This window comes from Anticarsia gemmatalis, chromosome 2 (assembly GCF_050436995.1).
Source record: "Anticarsia gemmatalis isolate Benzon Research Colony breed Stoneville strain chromosome 2, ilAntGemm2 primary, whole genome shotgun sequence".
Taxonomy (NCBI): Eukaryota; Metazoa; Arthropoda; class Insecta; order Lepidoptera; family Erebidae; genus Anticarsia; species Anticarsia gemmatalis.
The window spans coordinates 9,823,747-9,848,290 of record NC_134746.1 but is presented as its reverse complement, the minus strand read 5'-3'; the positions used below and the strand labels follow the sequence as shown (position 1 = coordinate 9,848,290).

At 35.6% G+C, this 24,544-nt stretch overlaps 1 protein-coding gene across 16 annotated transcripts; it reads left to right on the top strand.

The window, feature by feature from the left end:
- Positions 1-202: 202 nt before the first annotated feature.
- On the top strand, positions 203-24,059 carry shi (dynamin-1 shibire). 16 transcript variants are annotated; one of them, XM_076131208.1, is made up of 18 exons: positions 203-415; positions 5,449-5,522; positions 6,001-6,150; positions 8,812-9,015; positions 9,440-9,632; positions 10,532-10,741; positions 11,001-11,208; positions 11,518-11,655; positions 11,922-12,079; positions 12,173-12,279; positions 12,618-12,805; positions 12,930-13,049; positions 14,879-14,920; positions 16,300-16,509; positions 16,628-16,862; positions 16,991-17,144; positions 19,118-19,264; positions 22,887-24,059. In XM_076131208.1, the coding sequence occupies exons 1-18, from the start codon at positions 252-254 to the stop codon at positions 22,948-22,950; spliced, it is 2,766 nt and encodes a 921-aa protein (XP_075987323.1). In that variant the 5' UTR covers positions 203-251; the 3' UTR covers positions 22,951-24,059. The 16 variants fall into 16 exon arrangements, with proteins under 16 accessions (XP_075987323.1, XP_075987353.1, XP_075987306.1 ...); XM_076131238.1 differs by lacking the exon at positions 14,879-14,920 and adding an exon at positions 13,303-13,317; XM_076131191.1 differs by having other exon boundaries at positions 12,155-12,279.
- The last annotated feature ends 485 nt before the right edge of the window (positions 24,060-24,544 follow it).

The window sequence follows — 24,544 nt, the reverse complement described above, 5'->3', positions numbered from 1 at the left end:
ATATACATTTCAGTTCAGGTTTTTTTAAAGATATTATCAAAATAGTCAATTTTAGTATAGTACTTTTTTAGACATCAAAATGTTTCTACTTTTATGTGGTAATAATTGTGTAGAGAGAGATATACATTGTTTTTCTCTGCATTTACGCCTGCGCATAGAGTCTTTGCCGCATATTGACGAAAGAAAAATCAGTAGGCGAAGATCTGCGGAGAAGCTCATAATACAAGGGGTGTTAGAGAAAACCGGCAGCCATGGCCGGGAATATGGGGATGGAGCAATTGATTCCAATAGTTAATAAACTCCAAGATGCATTTACGCAGTTGGGTGTGCATATGCAACTGGATTTGCCGCAAATAGCTGTGGTGGGTGGACAGTCTGCCGGAAAAAGCTCTGTACTTGAAAATTTTGTAGGCAGGTGAGTTCTAATATGTATAAGCACGTAATCATTGTTTTTTTAGAAACAGCCAACTGAGGTCGTGAATAAATTTCATGATAAAATTCGCGGACAAAATATAGTCACATTGAATTAAAACTACTTATCTGGTCTGTCCTGAAAATATTTTAGAATATCAATCAACAAATGTATTTTATCTATTCTTCCTGTAAATCCAAATCTTACTAGATAGTATTTTTCTCAGGTATCTTATTCTTCTGCCAAATAATATCTCTCCACAAAAATTACGTAAGATCTCAGACCCCAGCATTGATTACTTTACTTAATAGTATACCATAGACGTGAACATAATATCATGCCTATAAAAAATATTGAACGCTCGAAAATCATTAATAATTAGAAATTCAAACTTCTTTGCATTTTCTAATACCGATCCACCGACCTGTTTTGAATATTAGTCTTATGGCAACATTAAAAAGCGTTTCAATTTTGCGAAATAAAATTATATCATTTACGTTTTATTAATTCTGTCATTACCTTATTTCGAAAAATTATAAATTCGATATTTTTATACACTGGCCGCTGGCCTAGATTTAGTGCGCATGTCGAGTTGTATTGATTTACTAATGCTCTAAATGTCAATGGTTGTAGGAGCATCTAATTTACAGACGGCACTTCATTCATAGATACCAATAACTATTTTCATTTATGTAGTATTTTAAGAAGAATCTCTAATTTTGAAGGTATCTAAATAAAATACATAATATTTTTTGATCCTTATTTTATTTTTGTAGGTGCTTTACAAAGCGAACAATAATCTATCATCTGTCTCAGGTTTATACGAGCAAAGCTGGTTTCGGAACAGAGACAGAAAATGTTTTGAAATGTTCAGAGCTACGCTACGCTTTGTTTCTTTTTGACAGTAGCTGAATCGAAACGTAACGTAACCACCCACCACCATATTGAAAAATAAATTAGTTCGATGATGAATTGATGATGAGCAAGTGTTATTAGTGTTTTAAAGTGATAAAAGTTTAATGTATCATAGAAAAAATGGCTGGAAATTTCGGAATGCAGCAGCTAATTCCTATTGTAAACAAATTGCAAGATGCATTTGTGCAAATGGGCGTGCACATGTCTTTAGATCTTCCCCAAATTGCAGTTGTGGGTGGTCAGTCTGCAGGAAAGAGTTCGGTATTAGAAAATTTTGTAGGCAGGTAAGATTTCAAATCCTAGCGGAAATTAATAAGTCTTATGCAAATATCAGCGAAAGACGTTGAGGATGTCAGAAGGAATGCCTTTGTTTATAAAGTCAATTGATGTTGCAGAAGCTACTTTATTGTCTGTTAGTGCACTTCCCTAGTCCACAGAGATAAGACTGATACCAGCGATTTTACAAGTTTTAATTTGAAATGAGTCATGCGTATAAGTGAAGCCTAACCAAGTAAAAAAAAAACAGCAGTGCTTTTGTATTATTTAGTGCTTTAAATGTTGTTGTCAAAATTCCTTGTCTCAAACGGCTGACTAGGCTTCACAAGTTTGAAACAAAACGATCCATTAATTGAGTAGAGGAATGGTAAATTTATACATTAAAAGTATTTAAAAAAGTATGAAGGTAGGTCTTTTGTTCACTGAGACAAGATAGGTATAATTATTATTATATCCTAATAAATTGTCAGATGAATTGTGTGAGGCATGTTACTCTCAACCCAAAACTAAACCTTTTTGGTTGGAATAGGTATCTTTTACCAAATTCTTATCATTATGTTTATGACACATAACATTACTTTGATTCCTACATTAGAAAAGATTGTGGCAAGAAAGGCTAGAAACATTTTTTCTCGTATAGAATTTACTGTGTATTAAAAAAGTTATATTAAATTGCTGATTTACACTAGCAATATGATCAATGTTGTTTACCGGTAGAAAAATAGAGTTTTGTTTACCTCCTGTTGTTTTCAAAAGTGGAACAATTATCAAATAAGTATTTGTGGCAAACCTATAAAAACATGGTCATCAAAGGTCAATGATCACTTCAAGTTATAATTTTCTTAAGCACATATTATTTATTTTAAATTATTATTGAAATTATATTATAACAAAGTTAAGGCTAGGTAATTAACTTTATAATTATCAGAGTGATTTTATTTTGGGTAAACATTATTATTAGCCCTGTAAGTAAATCTTGAAATCTTCAGACTGCCTTTTTAGTGATTCATTATTGTGTCCCGTGTGAGTTGATAATACAATTTCATGTGCAAAGTATGTTGAATTGGACAGATAACAATTGTAAAATTGTTAATATATTTATAGTAAATATTATCACAATTAAATGATTGTTTACTAATCAGTCATTTAGTAAGAACTAGATTAGCAGCAAGCATATGTAGTCTATCTATACTTTCAGATAACATAATGTAAATAATAATGTCAGTGTACTGCGTTTATTGATTAATATAACACACCTACAAATATAATCCTGACTGATTTAATTGCAAATTCAATTACAGTTTTCAAAGTATGATTGTTCCCTTTATTGTCTTGAACAGCTTATTAAACCCATTCTTTGCAGTTAGTCAGTGACCATTAATTAAATTTCTTGTCATCATTGTCCAAATATTGTGGCTGTGGTTGATTGTGACATTCTTGCTGGCTGTGTTGATTATTCATCCTACCGGGCTATGAAAATGATGGAGTAGAGAGTGTACCTGTGTATTGTGCACAAAGTTGAATAGTATTAGGACCCGTGCTGTTTGCTGGTTTCAATCAAACTAGACTGTAGTTATATTCCGGCTCTGAGGATATTACTTGTGTGGCAATAGTGGCTTTCTGGAAAATCAAACACCAGCCCAAAATTGTCCGACTCAAAGTGAAGCACTAATACTTGGTTTGAGTAGCTGTTAGTATTATGTATTCTCATATATTTTCAGCCATTTTGCCTTGTTGATTGATAATATCCTAGCAATGGATTAACACATTTGTGATCATTGCAACTTTCTAATCAAATATGTAGATGTTGCAGCAATCTCTATAGCATGTGTAGTATCTTGATTACTGAACAACTGAGTTGTTGCAAATTGCTTTTTTTAAATATAACATTCTGCTTCTCTGTACAAGTGGTGTTATTAATGTTTGGTCACAGTTTTGATCCTACATCTTTAACATAGAATAGCATTTCTTTTTATGTGAAAATCTACTTAATATTCGGTGTGTGTCATTCAGTATCAGGAGTTTCCACAACATAAATGATGCCTGAGTCATAATTCTTATTAAGTGTTTTCGCACAAATACTGCTGATTATTTTATTCAACGTCATTGTGGTTTATTTCATGTCCATGTAGATGTAATTGTATTCTTGCTACTTGAAATTAAGGCAATGGTTACAAGAAATGTATTGTACTTATTCGTCATACCAGTTCTCTGACAAATTCTTTTTGCAAATTCAATTTTTATTATATGCTTTTAAATAAAAAAGAAGGTCTACTACGTACTTCGAAAATTGTGCGTAACTATGCGAAGGGTGCGTAAATCGCAATACGAGCATTACCTATTTGCTTTGTTGTAAAACAGATGTTAAAATTTGATTCTATTTCTTAAGAAAAATTATACATGAGCATAAACGTTTCTTAACAGCATATGACTGGCTTGATTCAATGTCAACTCGAATCCCAAACTGCTCCCGAATTACCTGATTTCTGTATAGTTAATAGAATGGGACTATTATTTATGTGTTCTTGAACTCGCTTCCGCCCCTCACGAAACGCTTCAGCACCAACTAAGGGGCGGTATCGCCCCCGTTCGGAATCTATGATCTATACCATTCTACCTATTTTGGTTCTTGTCAAACAAGTGAAGGATCTAATTACGCCTGTCAATATATGATCGGACCCATAATAATTGTTATTATTCGCATCCATACATTATCGATTACCTAGGATTGCTATTCTATGTGCGGATGTTTTATTTGAACATGATTAATGTTACGAACATTATCAAAGCAGTACTTTAAATTTACCGGTAGCTAAAAAATGTATAATCGTGCAAACAGTTATTATCCTTTCAGCTTATCTGCTATGACATTAAACCTTAACTACATAGACATCGTTTTAAGCCTTTGTAATAGTACTATACTGATGCGATCGTACATTATTGTTATCATGTCTTTTGCTTATGGAAAACATGAATACCGTAAATATAATTATTAGTAATTAAAGTTAATCAAGCTTTATAAACATTACTATAATCGCGTACAGGGAAAATTACAATGAGTCAACACATGAATAGTGTCCATTCGACTTATTGATCAATACACGAACATACTGTGTGATTGATTTACTACGTTCAAAATTATGTTCATAAATCAATGTTTCTATTGGATGATTACAAATTTTCCTTAGGGTCTTCTACACTTAAACTACGAAACAAGCATTTTTAAAATTTTATTATTTGCTGTTATAATTTGTATTATTTGTTCGCTCCCGTAGTTCGTAGCCTGATGTTAACTGTACTATATTTTATTTACCGAGATGGCAGTATCCGAGACTGGCATATAGACTCAATGAAAAACAGTCTTTAGCGACATGACTCATATCGACTTTCGTCTATCGATCGTCTTTCTATAAAACAGTATTTTTTTTATTCAGTGCATTATTAAGGACTTGATTTACGATATTGAAGTTGTGTGATTTTCTTAAGGATCTATACTAGTTAGCTGTACCCCGAGCCCCTGTTCCTTGTGTGTGATTCACGTAGAACATAAACAAGGGTATAGCTTTTAAAGTAAAAAAAATAATGATAGTCAAACTATGTGTAACAATTTGTTAGATCACTCTGTTGATTGTATTGCCTTGTGAGTCATTTATCACTATGAAACTATGATTACATCTGAGCAAATTGCGTGACATCAGACAACTTTACTTAAGGCTTAATTTTGTGGTAAAGATACCGTTTTATTTTCAACAAAAATGCGTTTAGCTGGTCATTCTCAACATTGGCAGGTCCGTTAGTTAATTGTACTTATTTTGAGGTACTTTGACTACATTTTTTTGTTACAGAGACTTCTTGCCCAGAGGTTCTGGAATAGTTACACGACGTCCCTTGATTCTCCAGCTCATAAATGCAAATGCAGGTAATACTACGCAGAGATATACGAACGAAAGTGCTTAAAACGTGTAATGAACTCAACTCAGTGATGTAGTTCATTATTGTGCAAAATATGATCATTAACCTTCAGCTATATTCTGAATGTTAAAACAACTAATTGGCTTACTAATACAGGCTATTACTGTGTTCTTTTTGTACGAAAATGTTAGTCGGACTAAATAATGGGTACAGTTTTGTTTTAAGAGTTCTTATGTTTATTATAACAATATAAAGGTTTCGTTTCTGTGAAGATTTTCCGGTCGCGCCAGGTCACTAGCCTTCCGTTCTGCATGATTGCAACCTCACTTTGACATTGTGTTTATTATCTACAATTTGAGGAAAGAGAAAACAATTGTAATTGTTATTATGAACATAACCAATCATAATATTATCCTAAAAATGGCAGTTTTGTTATTATTATTAACTCTATTAAATGTAACATAACATGTTTTGTTCTACCTTAGAATATGCGGAGTTTCTTCACTGCAAAGGCAAGAAGTTTGTCGATTTCAATGAAGTACGGGCTGAAATTGAGGGGGAGACCGATCGGATCACCGGCTCCAACAAGGGGATATCACCCGTGCCGATCAATCTCCGCGTGTATTCCCCCAATGGTAAGTTATCTTTTTAGACTAGTATTGATACTGAATACAATTGCAACACGTTTTTAAAAAGCCCGGTACAATGCGCTAAAAATAAGGACGGAAACGGAAGCATCTTGGTACGCATGCGTGACGTTATAGATTGTCGATTTAACGAAATAATGTGTCATTGGCCTCCGAACGCGTGATACTCTTATCAATATGAACCATAATAAACTTTAAATAATATCACGTCTTTATTTCTAATGAGGGTTAAGCGTTAATAGGAAGAGAGATCATATTCACGTTACTGGTTCGGAGTTGTTTCAATATACGAGGTTCCCTTTAAATCTTATTTGTACGCTATCAGCAAGTACGGACAACAGTCAAGGCGTAAATGTTTGAGAGCAATGGCAAGGCAAGGCCAGTCGTTCACCTTTGACAGATATAAGTAGAGTTCCAATTAAAAATATTGCTCTTGACAATATGTATACTGAGTAGTATTCTAGCTTATTTATCTTTATGTCGCGACATAACTCGTATGTGATTGAATTTTGATTGATACAATAAAATATTAAATGGAATATTTGTGTGACAATAAATTTTAATAGACCATCATGTCTCACATTATTTGAATCGAACATACATAAGTCTTACGTAAAATTTAACATCGAAATTCGCGTACGCACATCGACTGAAATGCGAACGACAAAGAACAACAAAGTCAAACGTACAGAGTTGATATGAGCCCCTACACTACAAGCGACGTTTTGACGTGGAATTATGACGCGTATAACTGTGTGAGCCTCGGCTTTATGACGAAGATCTCTCCTCCTATACAAATAATGACTCAGTGTATAATAGAATGCTTTAGATAAGCCAACGACCAGTTATTGATAATGTATTATCACGTTTCATTTGTTATTATACACTGTCACTATAATTATAGGTTTTATAAATAATATATCAATATAAGGCGCACATTAATTTGTCATTTACCAATCTGTAGTTTCCATTTGAGTCGGATCTGTTTTTATTATTTTAAGTTATCGTTTAACTTAAAATGTATCGATACTACTGATGTAAAGGTCATGACCTGGCGACAAAACCAACGTCGGACATCATGTATGTTTACATTCTGGCCTAAAACCAGCATTGTAAAAATAATTTCTTATTATACTTTAAGATGTAGAGAACTTACTAGTCAAAAGATATGAACTCTTAGTCTAAAATCGTAATGTTCTAGAAACTAAGGCTATGAAAAGCACACGTTAATGCATTGATAGAAGGTCGGTAGGTATTAAAAACTCTAGGAAAATCTTATGTTTCTGTGACCCCGAATATAATGGGTTTGTAATTACCCATGTACCCAACAACAGATATAACTCACATAAATAAGTATAAAATATTATGTTCTATGTATTTGTTATCATGTTTTAATGAGGCAATCTTGATTATTGAATAGATTGTTGCGATACTTATGTAAAATTCTACATCTAGTTTGATTGACCTACAAGATAATCTTTTCCTATTTAAGAAGTGTAATAGTTAAGTACTGTTATTGTAAAAATATATCATATCAGCTGTTCCACTTTATGTCAAATACAATGACCAGAATAAAACAAATTATTATGGAAAACGTGATAGCGTAAATAACGCTCTACGTTTAATGCCTAACATTTCTCTGCGTAGGAACTAAAGACAATACGATAAAATGTATACCGGTAGCGTTTTCTAAGAAAACAAGAGACTATAATAGAAGAATAAAGATTTTATTCGCATAAATACGCCAAGAGTAAAGTACATTCCTGATAGTAACGATTTTGAAGTATGTCTGAGTACGAGGCGTCAAATAATGGCAAATCTTATGTTATCTCCTCCTATCACGTAGGTAATACAATATTATCTGCTTTGCTACGTATTCTTCGCGTGAAACTATTTCAACTACATAATGCTAAATTTAGAATAGAGAACTGTACAATAATAACAACAGAACTTACAATTTAACGATAATCGTTGCCAGACGCACCTTGTTTGACGTAACTGTAAAAAAAAAGAAATATGGAGTTTGACTCCAACGCAGATGATTGAGTTATTGGAGAAAAAGTATCCAAAAAAACCCGTCTCCCGTGTTTATGGAAACAAAAAAAAAATTCTTACGAGATTTTATTGTTGTTAAAAGAAGCGTCTCATTAATCGATAATGATGACCTTGTTGTTGATAATTAGTCTTCGGTCACAATCGTTTCTAAATTAAAGCGTCCAGCAAGTATTCAGCTGGTCTCAAGATAACGCGATAAAATTATATTTTGGCATGCACCGCAGGTTTATAGGTCAACTTATCGTTTACGCTTCGTGGACATGTATGTCATGCTTTCTCATAATAATTATAATCATTCAGTTAACTATGAAATGAAGATGGCTCATTTTAGGCACATCGTGGCTTTTTAGAATTGTGATAAAAAAATACTAGAATTCGTTTTATAGAATACCTTTACAACTGCCACTTTAAAGATAACGGAACTCAAGTATAGCAATAATTATAACGAATGCAATTGACTTGTTGATTACTAAGTATTTTATAATTAGTTCTTAGCACTTAAGCCACATTCATGTTTAGATTAAGGCAATATTGTCTTTATATTTATTCTCACTAGGACATTTAGCAATTAAACCTTCTGTTTTTGCCTTGCAGTACTTAACTTGACCCTGATAGACTTGCCGGGACTTACAAAGGTGCCTATCGGTGACCAGCCGGTAGACATTGAACAACAGATCAAAGGGATGATCTTTCAGTTCATAAGACGCGAGTCATGCCTCATTCTCGCCGTCACGCCAGCCAACACCGATTTGGCTAACAGCGATGCCTTGAAACTTGCAAAGGAAGTCGACCCACAAGGTTAGTTTATAATATCTTTTTGAAGTTCATTTAACTTAAGTAATATCATAAATCTTACGATATTGTAATAGTGTTACAAATTTTATCAACCCAGACTTTACTATACAATAATGTCAACATTCAGAAAGGTTTACACCAATAATAACATAACATCGAAAAGGGGTGAAGTGCACTCCTTGTTCGTCAATATAACATATGGCTTTATGATATAGGACACCGTTTTCCGCTCCCTTGAGCATACAGCTGCGCGAATGCACAACGGAAGCGGTAATGAATAAATGCGCAGATACGTATTTGTTTCAAATGGATTATCTATAGTTCTTATTTATAGTTATTTCTGAAAACTGAATAAGAATAGTGCAGCATATTATATGCATTAGCACGGAAATTATTATAGAATTTTTGTGTATTTGCTCGTCTGTAGGTCTCCGCACAATTGGTGTGATCACCAAACTGGACTTGATGGACGAGGGTACAGACGCACGCGATGTACTGGAGAACAAACTGTTGCCGTTGCGTCGCGGTTACATTGGCGTCGTTAACAGGTCGCAGAAGGATATCGATGGACGTAAGGACATCGCAGCCGCGCTCGCCGCTGAGAGAAAGTTCTTCCTTAGGTAGGTGACCTCGAAACACCCTGTAACTCGTGTCTATGTTGATACAATACACAGCATAATGCTACGCTAATACAAACGGAGCGTAGGCGTCATAAACTATTATTATATGCATTTTGTATACGAGGAAAAATCTATTGTGCCAGTGTTATTCAAATAACTTCCTTTTGTCACAACATATTATTATCTGCATTCACTATTTTTTTTCCTGCCTGAAAGTCATGCCGAAAATGTCTTACATATTGGCGAGTTAATCGCTTATTACCCTACATGGCTACTAGGGAAGTGATAGTGTCATCAATCCATAACTGGGACCACCCAAGTGATACGTAATCTTGGTACGATTAATTATATCAGTGGCGGAACTGATCGCTTCTTGTAGTACATAGATGTTGCAGCATGCCTACAGCTGTGATATCGATATGTAGGTTGTTGTCGCCTATCTTGTTGACCCACTTCTGTCGATTGCAATTTGCTCCGCGCGATAACTCTTTATGAACCTAATTTTATTAGTCTTTTCTTTTATGATTTTAGTTTTTTTTATATATGATGTCTTATACTAACTTTTTTTATACGTAATTTTAACTTCGGTCATTTTGGAATGGTCGCATTTAATATTAAATTAAAAATTAAAAGATTCTTTCCTTGCTAATTCTTAAGTGTCTTAACGTTATTCAAAAGAAATTTAAAAATAAATAAATAGATGGTGAGTGAGATGATGATGAAATAGATGTGAGATGAGTTAACACTATCTTGCAGGAATAAGCTACATACAACATGACTTTACGAAGTTCTCGTATTGACACAATTACAGTCTAAAATGGTAGATGACTATTGATGACTTAACAGATTATTCAGTCCCCTCACAGTTATTAAAATAGTAATCATTTATGATATTTCAGTCACCCATCGTACCGGCACATGGCCGACCGGCTGGGCACGCCGTACCTGCAGCGCGTGCTCAACCAACAGCTAACGAACCACATCCGCGACACGCTGCCCGGCCTGCGCGACAAACTGCAGAAACAACTGCTCGCCCTGGAGAAAGATGTCGACCAGTACAAACACTTCCGCCCAGACGACCCTTCTATCAAAACTAAGGCTATGTTGCAGTAAGTAGTTCAATGGCAGTCTATATGAAATACTTTTTGATTTTTCTTTCTCTAATAATTATGTTAAACGTTCAATATTTTCGATAGTTTGTTATGATTTTGTGTTTACTAACTGAAATAACGACATTCACGGAATAACTTTTGGCTTAGTAACGAAAGGCATCGTTTTGCCTGCAATCAATAGGCTCAAATTCAAATACAAATTGAGAACTAAATGTAAGAAAGGCTAAAGCTCACAGATGCATTATTTTTATTACAGAATGATCCAAACTCTGCAAACAGATTTCGAACGCACGATCGAAGGTTCTGGTTCAGCACAGATCAATACTAACGAATTGTCTGGAGGTGCCAAAATCAACCGACTGTTCCACGAACGATTCCCATTCGAAATCGTCAAAATGGAGTTCGACGAGAAGGAATTACGTAGAGAGATCGCATTCGCTATTCGAAACATCCACGGTATCAGGGTAAGCTATAGTTATCATTACCTAGTCGATTTATCTCTATATCTCTTGAAGTAAACTCCACTATGCAGAGGAATATTACAAAATAATATTTATATAAAAATCTGTGAACCCCCTGACACTGATTGCAGTATATTGGTAAAGCAAGGTCATAGCACGGCGTGCGTGCTGTCAGATTACGCGTTTACTTAATTCGATAAATACTTTGATTTACCATTGATCCTTGGCAAGTAATTGTCTTTATGAACGGGAGTTTCTTCAGTTGTAATTACAATAGGATAAGAGTAATTACATAATGTTTGTGTTACGTAGGTGGGCTTGTTCACACCGGACATGGCGTTCGAGGCTATCGTAAAGAAACAGATAGCGCGGCTAAAGGAGCCTAGTCTCAAATGCGTTGACCTGGTCGTGTCGGAGCTCTCCAACGTCGTCCGTATCTGCACTGAAAGGGTAATTACACAATTAGTTCAATTGACCTAACGCAATCTTTTATGTACTAAGTAAATTAGCTATCGTTATTTTATCTACGTTCTAAATACTGGGTGGTACGAAGTAACTAAACATGGATTGGTTGAATCTTATGTTTGCTGATTTCTGGAATATAGATAAAAAAACAAATAACAAATACTGGGAATTATTAATGTTTTATCAGTTTTCCGTTTGTAGTTCATAAAAAGTATGATAGTTGTTTACATATAAACATTGAATGATTGCAGATGTCGCGATACCCGAGGTTGCGTGAGGAGACAGAACGCATTATCATGTCTCACGTTCGTTCTCGTGAACAAATGTGCAAAGATCAACTGGTACTGCTAATTGACTGCGAACTGGCTTACATGAACACGAACCACGAAGATTTCATCGGTTTTGCCAAGTAAGATACCAACTTGATTGTACTTAAGTTGGAACAGTGGTTTTGAATAGGGCCCTATTTAAGATGTAAATTCAGCGAATCGTTTTCTTCCAGTGCTCAGAATCAGTCGGAGAACGCCGCCAAGTCGGGACACCGCGCTCTAGGAAACCAAGTCATCAGGAAAGGATACATGTGCATACACAACTTGGGCATAATGAAAGGTAATCATATCTTCATGTTATGTGAAACTTTAATAAATATATATACATTAAAAAGGATTAGTAAAAGGAGCATTAAATGTAACTGTGTCATCAAGGATGAGATAAGCTCAAGACCGTATCACGTCGCGAACCAGGGAAAGGCCATATTGGATGAACAGTGGTTAAATGTGTTGAATAGAAAGATGCCATCATAAGAGTCAAGATTCAAGCAAATAAATAATTTGGTTTTACAACGTAAAAGAGGCGCATAACGATATAAAACTCGTCCAAAATTTTAAACGCTTGTTAATATACTACAGTTGTGAGCAATTTCAGATATTAACATTGTTGTTATATAGGAGGTTCGCGAGACTACTGGTTCGTTCTCACGTCGGAGAGCATCTCGTGGTACAAAGACGAGGAGGAGCGAGAGAAGAAGTACATGCTGCCTCTGGACGGACTCAAGCTGCGGGACCTGGAGCAAGGGTTCATGTCGCGCAGGCATATGTTCGCGCTCTTCAACCCAGAAGGCAGAAATGTGTACAAGGTAAATAACATTAAATTTAATTTACTAACAACATTTTGAGTTCATAGGACTAGGTGTACTTTACTAACTGTGTGTGTCCCTTCATGTTCAAGGTGTTTTTAACACGAGTGCTTTTTGTTGGCAGGATTACAAGCAGCTGGAGTTATCATGTGAGAACCAAGACGACGTCGACTCGTGGAAGGCGTCGTTCTTGCGCGCTGGAGTCTACCCGGAGAAGACCTCGGAAGCTGCCAATGGCGACGAGGTAACAACATCTATCACTTTATATTACCACACTTATTGCCTGTCTTACTATTCCGGTCTTTATACCCCCTTCAAATATTTTGTCACCTACAATATTATCCAAGCATACCCTTATTTATTTATGAGCTTATTTACTATATTGCTTATAACAATAATGGTGTTTAATATCGTGATTTATGTATCATATATTTAAATATATTCCCGATATGTCAATTTTTATGTTATAAAATCTGTTGTTTTGCCATGCTATACAGAATGAAGGAACTGAGGTTTGTCTATACAGGCTTTAAGAAACATCCACACAAGTACATTGATCACGCAAACACTGTGATCACACACTTATAAACACCCTGATACATGTGAATTTCAAGAATAACTTACGTGTAATAACTTATTAACATGTTTAACTGATGTTTTGGCTAACAATAGAATAGATGTAATTAATTTTCTTGAAATGCATTCCAGCCGAATAGCATGAGATAATGTAGAGTGCTGTTTTGTCATTTTGATGTTAGACTCATTTGTGCACCTCATAACCATAATATATGTATACGCCACACGACTCTAACCACTGCGTATTAACTGGCTCTAATAAAACTTAATAAAATCACTATTGATATTAACTGAAAAAGGTTGGAATAACATTTTGTTGTTTAAGAACATTAATTTCAGCAACTGTTTAGGATCCTCTGATTCCAAGTTATATTAAATTTTGAGTGAACGTGCGAGATAGATAACTTTTTAATGGCTACACATGAGCTAGTGAATGCAATCCCGATCTCGCGGGATCCCGATCTCGCGGGATCCCGATCTCGCGAGATCCCGTGTATTTTTTCGGGATCAATCCCGAAGCATAATATGACGAGATCCCGTTCGGGATTGTCGGAGAGGGCATTTTCAGCAGCTGGCTACATTGCAATAGACTTAAGATGCCGATTAGAAGCTCGTACTATTGATACACTTTGTATTATAAGAGGCTACTTTCAAAATGCCATGTGATTACTTTTTATTTTGATCTCCTGGAGCTACACCTACTTTTTTGATTATGTTCATGTTATTACACCTGTTAATTATGTTACGTTGTTAGTAATATTGAAAAATAAAGGCTTTTATTTTCTTTCAAATAATAATTTATTGCATTCACCACACTATCACACACATATTACACTAGCTGACCCGCGCAACTTCGCTTGCGTCACATAAGTGACGCGAGTATGGATCAAATTTTTCCCCGTTTTTGTAACATTTTTCACGATGATATATGTATAGCCTATAACTTTCCTCAATAAATGGACTATCTAACACTGAAAGAATTTTTCAAATCGGACCAGTAGTTCCTGAGATTAGCGCGTTCAAACAAACAAACAAACAATCAAACAAACTCTTCAGCTTTATAATATTAGTATAGATTAAACAAGTCGTTCGAATTGTATTATTTTTACTAACTAGACGGGATCCCGAAAATCTCGGGATCCCGCGGGATTGATATTTCTGATCGCGAGGGATCTCGAGTTGACGATCTCGAGTTGGGATTGCATTCCCTAACATGAGCATTGATTTATTTGTCCATAGACTGCGGTTTGAAACATACCTTGGGAGAGATAAAAGGCGGTAGTTAGGAATTCCCTTGTAGTTTGTTTTGTTCTATTCATAATTTAATGTAACTTGGAATATATTGTAGTCAGGCGTTTTTGAAATGTCTGCACTATTCAATATTGGGCTTCGTTTGTTTGAAGTAGCAAAATTATATTTTTGTTCAATATTATTCCTTTTTACATTGTTGTGGAAGTATTCAATTTTGTTTTAGCATGTTTATGTTTTTATTTTTAGTTATTTCTGCCTTCCCTGGGGTTAGGTGAAAATAAAGGAAGAGTAAGTGAATCGTATTTTAAGGCTTGTATGCTGGATTTTTAAATTGTAAACAGAGGTGATGTGCGATATTCCTGCGCGGTAGATTACATCTTGTATTATAAACGATCGCATGAGCAACTGATTAACTGTACAAACATACTGAGCCTCGTAAAACATAACAGATGCGTCTAATTGTGAAGTAACATTGGTTTTGGTTGTGATTGGTTCCTAGCACGGTGTTCATAGTTTCGTAGTACGTCGGTAAGTAGTTGTGACACTACATCAATATAAGTTCAGCTGTGTGATTGGTCTGTTGATATGGTCATTGGATTGAGCGTTTTTAGTTTTAGCTGAACTTACAATACTAATCGGAAGATGACGTCATTGATGCAGCATGCTGTAAAAATGTGCTTGTCTATCATCCATACTAAATTCTTGTTTATACCGCGAAAAATCCGTTCTATCAAAAACTTTCTACTTTGGGTAACAGGATAAAATTAGCTAAATTAATGGTGAAGCAAAATTATTAAGTGGCAGTGTTAAATACATCATCATAAATATCATTTTTAGTTTTAAGATATTATGCTAAACCCTTTAAAGCTGCTTTTGAAAGTCCTTGCTACTCATCTATTTTATTATCATACAAAATTTTCGTAGTCAATTGAAGTTGAACTATTTAATCCTTTATCGCTTGGACTTCTTGTAAAATAATTGCAGCAGGCAGTAAAATAGTAAAGTAATAGTTTTGATGATTTTATTACACATTCTATCAAAGGATTTTATTAACATTTTTTGCTAAGATTTTCTGTAAGAAAACGTAAAAAGTAACATGCTTGTCAGTACTTACTGATTTGTTTGAAATAAGGCTGGAATATTTTTCTTAATAGTTGATTAACACGCATGCTTTTCTCAAAAATAACATGGATCGTTGGTTTCTATTGGATTTGTATCTGCATTTGATTTGACAGTCGCCTCCTTTGGTTCGACAGCCTCGCTTATGGCGGTAGCAGGCAGAAGCGCTAGACGAATCTTGAATATAGACGCTGTTTTACTTAAACGATACTCAATAAGTTAAACATTCAAAATATTTGCGTTTGAATTCACATGTGCAATTGAGATTCCACCAGTGTAATAAGTTTATTCTAAAAGTAACAGTGATCAGAATGTTTCGTAACTTACAATTCGCATGCGTTGTAAACACGAACATAAGTAATGTTGTTTAATAAATTACTAATTAAACATTATTTTTAAAACTAAGCTTTGTCGCATAGTGTGATTGGAGGGAATAAAAAACATGCTGACTTATTGAAGTCTTTAGTGGCAATCTCGATTGTATAGCCCTGATTTTGAAAATATATCAATGATAGACATTCCGGTAATTGTGAACGTTCTGTTTGCAGAGTTCAGACAGCTCAGGCACCAGCAGCATGGACCCGCAGCTGGAGCGACAGGTGGAGACGATCCGCAACCTGGTCGACTCGTACATGCGCATCGTGACCAAGACCACGCGCGATCTCGTACCCAAGACCATTATGATGATGATCATTAATAATGCCAAAGATTTCATCAACGGAGAGCTGCTCGCACATCTATACGCGTCAGGCGATCAGGTAAACAATATTATGATTCATTGTTTCAATGTGTTTAGATAATAAATGTATTTTATTCTATCGTTTTTATTATATCAATCATTATGTTTTGTAACATATTTTTATGAATAAATTCTAGTCTCAAATGATGGAAGAATCACCCGAGGAGGCGCTGAAGCGCGAGGAGATGTTGCGCATGTACCACGCGTGCAAGGAGGCGCTGCACATCATCGGCGACGTGTCCATGGCCACCGTGAGCACGCCCGTGCCGCCGCCCGTCAAGAACGACTGGCTGGAGAGCCGCCTCGACTCCAACCCGCGCCTCAGCCCGCCCTCGCCCGGCGGCCCGCGCCGAGCCGCACCCGCACAGCAAGGTATCAACATATTATTATGAGTCCCATTCCACAAAGGTGTTAACACGGCCATCGAAGAACAATAAATTCTCCTTATCTTTGAAGTTTTAGATTTCTTGAATAGGTTGAAATGTATTCCGTCATTGCAGGCTCACTCGGAAGTCGCGGCGCGCCCCCGCCCCCCGGCGGCGGTGCAGGCCGGCCCGCCCCTCCCCTGCCGTCGCGGCCCGGCGGCGCCGCGCCCCCGCCCCCGTCTGGCCGCCCGGCGCCACAGCCGGGCCTGCCCGCGCCACTCATACCCACGTAAGTACTAGCTTTGTATGTCTTCCCACTAATACACATTTTTGATTACAATGTTGTGGGTGTATCGAGGCATGTTTCAGACTTGAACCTGAACGATATGTTCCCACGATTCCTTTTTGGTCTCCATTATGGAGAATGCTGTCGAGGAAATCTGATTGTCGTGTGAAGTTTAAGAGCACACATTTTATTCTCTAATGATTGTTGTGGACTTATATATGAATACGCATTAATGCGCTTTAGCCCGCCACGATAATTCTCGGTGTGAGAGCTTTGCTTAAGTATAATAGGAAGCATTTGTGTGGGTGATGTAACAGCCATAATTTGCAGTATACTATATATTTAGCTTATGTAATTATATGTAATAACAAATTATAATAATTACAACTTGTATACGTATTTTATAAATTAATAACTCATTTGATTGCAAGAGTATTTATAGTCCAATAATAGTTTCCAAGCGCGTTTGTAATAACATATTAACAGATGATGTTGGTCGTTAGTATCCTACTAAATATTAATATAGTTGAATAACAAAGTTCCCAGTGTGTCGGTGTTGAGCGTGTGGTTGTGTTGCAGGCGGCGCTAAGGGGCCGGCGCGTGCGCACTAACTCACACTAACATAGTTACGTTACGGCGTAAGGCACTAACTACTACGACAATGTTAACTTATTACACATCGACATTACTACGATCATGAAACCGTACTCGTGTTCAATGACACGACAAGTTTTACGTTGTACAATCGTTATGTTCTAACACTCGATTCGGTTTGTTCCTTTTTCTAAGATCAATGTGCGACCCGCTTGTACTAAGTTAACAGATGTCGACAAAAATTTATAAATAAATTATACATATGTTATATACGATATTATTAGTCATGTAAATGATGAATACTTATGAAACGTCTGAAAAAAAAAATGTTGCTTCCATAAAGTTATTAAAATAATAGTGGAATTTATTACCTTTTGGTAGAATACAAATTAAAGATAATATGATCTGCCTATGAATCCTCTGTCGGCAGCCTCTCGTTAGACAAAAGCTATTTTGTATGCGTTGAAAAGTTTATGTAGATATATTTTTATTCAATAATGAGTAATGAAGTTTCCGAAAGTTATATTTTTGATGAAACTGGTTGTGTACTCATCGAACAATGCAGGCTGCCTACAGATAGATACGTGATTTACATAAACTATGGAATATTATATGATATTAGACATCTACTCATACTAGTTACCTTCAAATATCAATGTGTTAATGTGACGAACGTTACAATGGATTGGCTAACAATAGATTGCTTCTTAATTATTGTCCGTAACTTGGGTGCAATTAACAAATGGTTTTCCCCGATTATAATTCTAATGAAATATGAAAGCACTGCATGCTTATCTTTACACTAAATTATGTGTGATCTTCGTGATTTTCATGTTTTCAGGTGTTTTTGTCTAAATACTCTTTTATTATTTTGTTATTCAATAGTGGTCTTAGTAAACGTAATGTTTAAAAATATATAAAATTACAACTTGTATCAGGACTAATTCGTGCAAGGTGATCAAACTCCTAATGAAATATTGTTCTGCTTCTTCATATTTATATTGTATCATTCTATATTCATAAAGAAACCTTTGTTAACACATTCACAGTTGCCCTGTAAGAGTTATTGCTGCAAATAACATCATTATATATTTTGCGCCTTGTTATACAAACTAATACATGCAATATTATGGCGGTTACATTACTCCAGATGTCTTACAGAGAAGCTGTGACAGCTTATAAATACACAATCTTACTTTTTCTGTATGTACTCACACATTGTTTAGTTTTTTCGAAAAATCCTTTATTTGTGATGTGACTGCCCTCTCACCGAGCAGCTGACAACAAATGACGAGCTAAAGGCAAGTCACAACTGTATATAGTTCCCCCTTGTGTTTAATTTGTGTTACAATATAAGTATGTGAGCACGATGTACTAAATAGGAGGCCGGGCGGCGGCGGCGGGCCGGCGCTGGCGAGCGCGATGAACCAGATGCCACCTCACATGCGCCAGCAGGTGAACCAGGCTGTAGGGCAGGCCGTCACCAACGCCGCCATCAATGAACTGAGCTCAGCCTTCGCACGATTCAAGTAAACCCGCGTTTACTCTACGTTGTATAACACCACTGTATGTACGCATTGTGTTTGATAAACGTCGTCACTTCTACCACATTTTGAATAAGTGCAGATAGTTGGTCCTATCTAAGCATACTTTAAGTATTACGTGTACGTGCAAGTGACAAACGAATCTCATGTCCTAGTAGTCGTGAGCACAAAATATTTTCACGTGTTAATATAATTCGCGTCTCGTACTTATTTAATTTGTGCCCCTGCCTCCCATTATACAGTCACCAACTGAGACATATCAGTAGTGGCGACAACGATTCAACTGCCTGACGAACATATCACTATTGACTTATCCCCAATGCCGAACTAGTGAGTGTACATCGATCTCAGATTCACTCATTCTCATAGTATGCATTTGTTACTTGTAGAAACTCACTCCATATAAAAAGTCATTGTTCAGAAGTGACCACGTTTACAAATAATGTTTGTCCTGATAACCATTTCTTCTTGACGTTCTGTATACATACTTAATCATATAATGAATGTGTTGTACTCGTATTTAAAACATCGCTTACACAATTGGTGCAAAGGAGATACTTGATTTAAAACTTCGGTGTGATTTTAAGCGATGTTTTAAACGTATTTTTCTATGCTTTTATTGTTGTGTATACAATAAAAGTAAATTTAACAGCTTGAACGTTTAGTGTGAACTAAACTTTCCTTGAGACATCTGATCGCATTATGTTTGTCCAACATTGCTTTCTGTCCGATCAGTGTAGCTGTAATGTGTTTCAGTTGTGTGTCCGTGCGATATTGTAGCGCACCATTAACTCTGCTTGTGATACTAAACCAACGTTACCGTAGCGTTATACGATTTTAATGTAATGGGTTATATTTTGTAAATAATCCTTATTTTTGGTGGCCAATATGCCTCAAAACTAAATTAGAGTTTGCTCAAACATCACAACAAATAATGAAAATCACGAAGATCACACGCAGTCTATGATATAATCGAAATGAATATAAACATGATATTGTACATGTATTGTTACCAATTCCAATGTGGCATAGGTATTCTGTGGACATTCCAGTGGCTATATTTCGCTACTAGCGAGATGTGTCTGCGTAGTGTTCAGTGCCAACAATGTCGGCGCCGCGTCAACGAAATTATGCAAAAAATATAGCTGCCACAACAATTAGCGGTTCCGTCGTTGGCAATGAACATTTTGCACAATTGTATTCATAAATACATATTATCTCTTGTACTTGTTGCTTTATGTAATAGAATTTAGATTGTAATTATTTAATGAACATAGGGTCCGTCACCCTAACACAATAACACGACGAAATTGTCTATAGCGATATGAACAGTATTAAACTGTGGACGAAGTATTGTTCCAGAGTGCTTCATGATTATGTAACGATGCATACGTCGAATGTAGCGGACGCGTCGCAGAATTATTATAATTATGATGTAATTAAATTTATGTTACGATTAATTGTAAATGTTACATTCAGTGGCTTAATATAGGTGTATATTGGATATTAGATGAATTGTTTCGCGGAGGGTATAACGGGCTCCCGGGGCACGGGCGGGGCCTCGAGCATATCATATTGTTTTGTAATGTGCTAGAGTTGTTTGTACACGAGGTAAAGACACGATTAATTGGTTGATGTTGCCGCACATACATATTGTCGCGTAGATCTAGCTGCGTAGTTACAGTCGTTGCAACATGTACTCACGTCAGTGTCTAGGTGTTACAGTAGTTTAGAACTTTGACACGCTCGTCTTAATATCTCTTTCCGTCTCCAGTAGCGACGATGCGTATTTAACATTTATGCATTTACTCTAAATTGTACCCAGCTTGTTTGTTGTTGTATATTTACAACTATATCGGTATAATCTGGTATTAGAGGACACTGGTGACACGTAACTTATGAACTCATAACGAGATATCTATCGATTAACGTTTGTATGTAAAATTAAATTGTACTTATAATGGATAAGACCAAAGCAGTTGTCTCATAAATATTGTTGCTGTTAGCAATATCTTTGGTCAATTATTAGAACATTTTATTGATGGTGATACAATATGAATACGTTATTAAAAATATAAAAAGCTTATCGATATTTTAATCATGGAATCATCTTGCATCCACTTTCATCGTTTACGAGTTGCGGGGACGACATGAGTTCGTAGCGGAGATTCTGTATATCATTATTGTGATGATATATTTATACATGACAAATTACCATTGAGGACGTATAGTTGGTATGAGAGTAGACGAGAGTAGCGGCGTGCACGTGTACGTGCGCGTGCACGTGTGAGCACGTGTGAGCACGTCGGCTATCCGAGTTCCTACACGTAATGAAGTGTTTAACGCTATATAGCTATACTCGACGCTCTATCAATATTAGCTGATATACAAAGTAATCGATCATTTAACATTTTGCTCTCTCTATCTTGTTAATAGCGTTAGTACCATCGAAAAAGGTATAGGCAGTGATTGTTGGATTTGATATAGTTTATGAATATTGTTAATCTTATGCTGTATAAATAGAGTAATTAAATGCTATATGTGTATTAAAGACGTTTAATTTATTCCAGTAGCTTTTGGAAATTATAATGCCCATTGGCTCCATTATGATACTAACAGTATTGGATACTAATATTATACTACTATCTGCAGGATGTAATATTAGGTAAGCTGAGTTTGTATACCTGTAGAAATATTTCAATAAGAATTTATTAACAGAACAATATGGAAAATTATTATTCGTAAACGGACTATAAATCAGTGTTTTGTACATGCCATATGCCTTTTTAACTTAAGATTTTTTGGGAAAGAATCTTAAGAGAATACTATGGTTACTAAAATCATGGTATATAGGTTTTAGTGTATTCTTATTGAAATATTAAATAGCTTAATCGCGTGCCTAGGTACAATACTGTGCTTGCGTTTGATATTGATATTGGTGCATGTAATAGGTACTTACTACCTCTCTAGTATTTACTGTAAATACCAAATACGTACTATCATTGCTCATTTTATTATTTATCTGGAATTTATTAGGTAGCATGTTGAGAAGATTGTTTTTTGGCAAGGGTCCACTTCGCATTTTATGTGTTTTGTCGGTCAAATGTAATTTATTGAATGTGCAGTCTTTCGTAAGCTTGCTAGTTCTCATGCGTGTATGGATTTATCAAAATGTTTGTTTAAAATGCGGAGATTAATCGTTTGTCCGTTCACAATTATCACACAGTGAAAGAGTAATAAATGATAACTTAATAATGAAAATGATTTAAATAGTATTTACAACGGTAATCGTATCGGACAATACATATGCTGCGGTTTTGTGGATAATTGCCATTAGAGTTCAAATATATTTTGTAGGATGTTTGTTCTTCCGAACATCCTGTAGAACGTTTGCATGGCGTTAATAAAGATAGTACTGTATTGATTGTCTTGAAGTTCGCTTTTGAATTCAAACGCATACTAATACAACCCCTTTATTTTCATTTTTAATCCCCACTTCTATCGAGAATCATTGTAAATAATGTATTTAGATGACACTGTAAATACGAGCATAGTTTTTCTCTTGTTTGCCAAGTATGTTCTAAATGTATTATTTTTATGTTGATAGCCGTCCGGGTAGCAACATGCCGCCGAAGCTGCCTGAGCGACCGCAGAACGGTCGGCCATTTTGAACGCGCCTCATCTTCGCCGCCATCTTGTGATATAAGCGCCTGTGTAAATATGTTCCCTACTATGTACCTATATTGCTTTCAATTATTTAATGCTTAGCATTGACTAATGACTATGAGTCGATGAATTCGAATTACTATTAGTTTAAAAGAATAGTCCAATTGATTTGTAATTACGATACGAGACCATAAAACGAACGCTTGCTGAATGCGTTATATATTTATTGTAACTTGGGGAATGTTCAAGCGTTAAATGTAATCTTGTAATCAAACGACTAAAACAGATCGCGTTTTTGGCTCTCAGCCTGACTTTTATGTCTAAACAAACTTATTATTATTAACTAATTTGTGATAATGCAATTTGTTGTCAGCCCAACTAAATGGCAAGCTATTAGATTCAGCTGTATCTCGATACAGTTTGATTTAAAATAATAGATTTCGGACGCACTATAGCACGCGATCTTTAGACATGTACCTTTTATACACAAACCTATGTATCTTGTTATATCGACAATACTGTTATTGTATTCTATCGTTATTTACAAAATAATGATGTTTGTAGCATCTATTTGGATGTATATTGTTTCTTGAATGTAGCGAGCTGTCGGAAACTTCGACTGATATTAGAATAGGATATGTTGGAATGTTTGTGATAGAAGAGGCTAACGAGAAGTGGTCGCGCCTTCAAGTAGAGATGTACCTAGTGTTTCACATTAATCGTGTTATTGTGGCATTTAGTATTAAAGCCTGGCACGCGAGCGATGAGGCGTATGTGCATCGATTTTAAAGAGATTTTACTATGAGTACAGACTACTGTATTTTGCGTGCACACTGGCTATTCTAATGTATTATTATGTCTGTACGTGCCTTAAGACTAGTCAAGCTTCTATATCTATCTATATCTATTTTTTTTTTTATAAATTATTACTGGTTTCAATTGAATAATTATTATTGTGTTGAAAATGTTTAGGAAATAAATCTAGTTTCATACATTCCTTTAGCCTCATGGTCTCGCGCCAGGACATTACATGTATATAAATGTAAAAATATTATTATAGACCTGTTCATACTTGTGTACTGTTGTATGCAAATGTAATAAATGTGTAAATAAAAATAAATCTTGTTTATTTTCCCCCAATTCGTGAAGCAGGCATAAACACATTAAGGTTTTATTGCGAGGCGCCCAGAAAGTTTTGAAAGGGTTTAGGTTTATTAATGGCTTCAGTTATGACGATATTTGGCATTTAGTTTATGATATTTGAGCCATAATATGATTAGATGGATAAAGTTAGTTTTTGATCTCCACATACAACTGAAATGGACCACTAATATGATGTAACAGCATTTCTTCTAAACATAGTCAAATGTGTCTAGAAAGTATAGATAGGTATTGTATTATTTCAATATTTAACATACAAGCCGAAAAATTCTCAAACAAGTCTTGGCTAGAATATATGGAGGAGGCTCTAAATCAAGGCAGGTATAACTTAGAGAGTCGGGGTCGCGGTCGCGTACCTTCGGGTGATCCCGCGGCCTCGGCACTAATAAGCGGAGGAGGAACAACACCACCCACTAAACCACCAACCTTGGTGGTTTA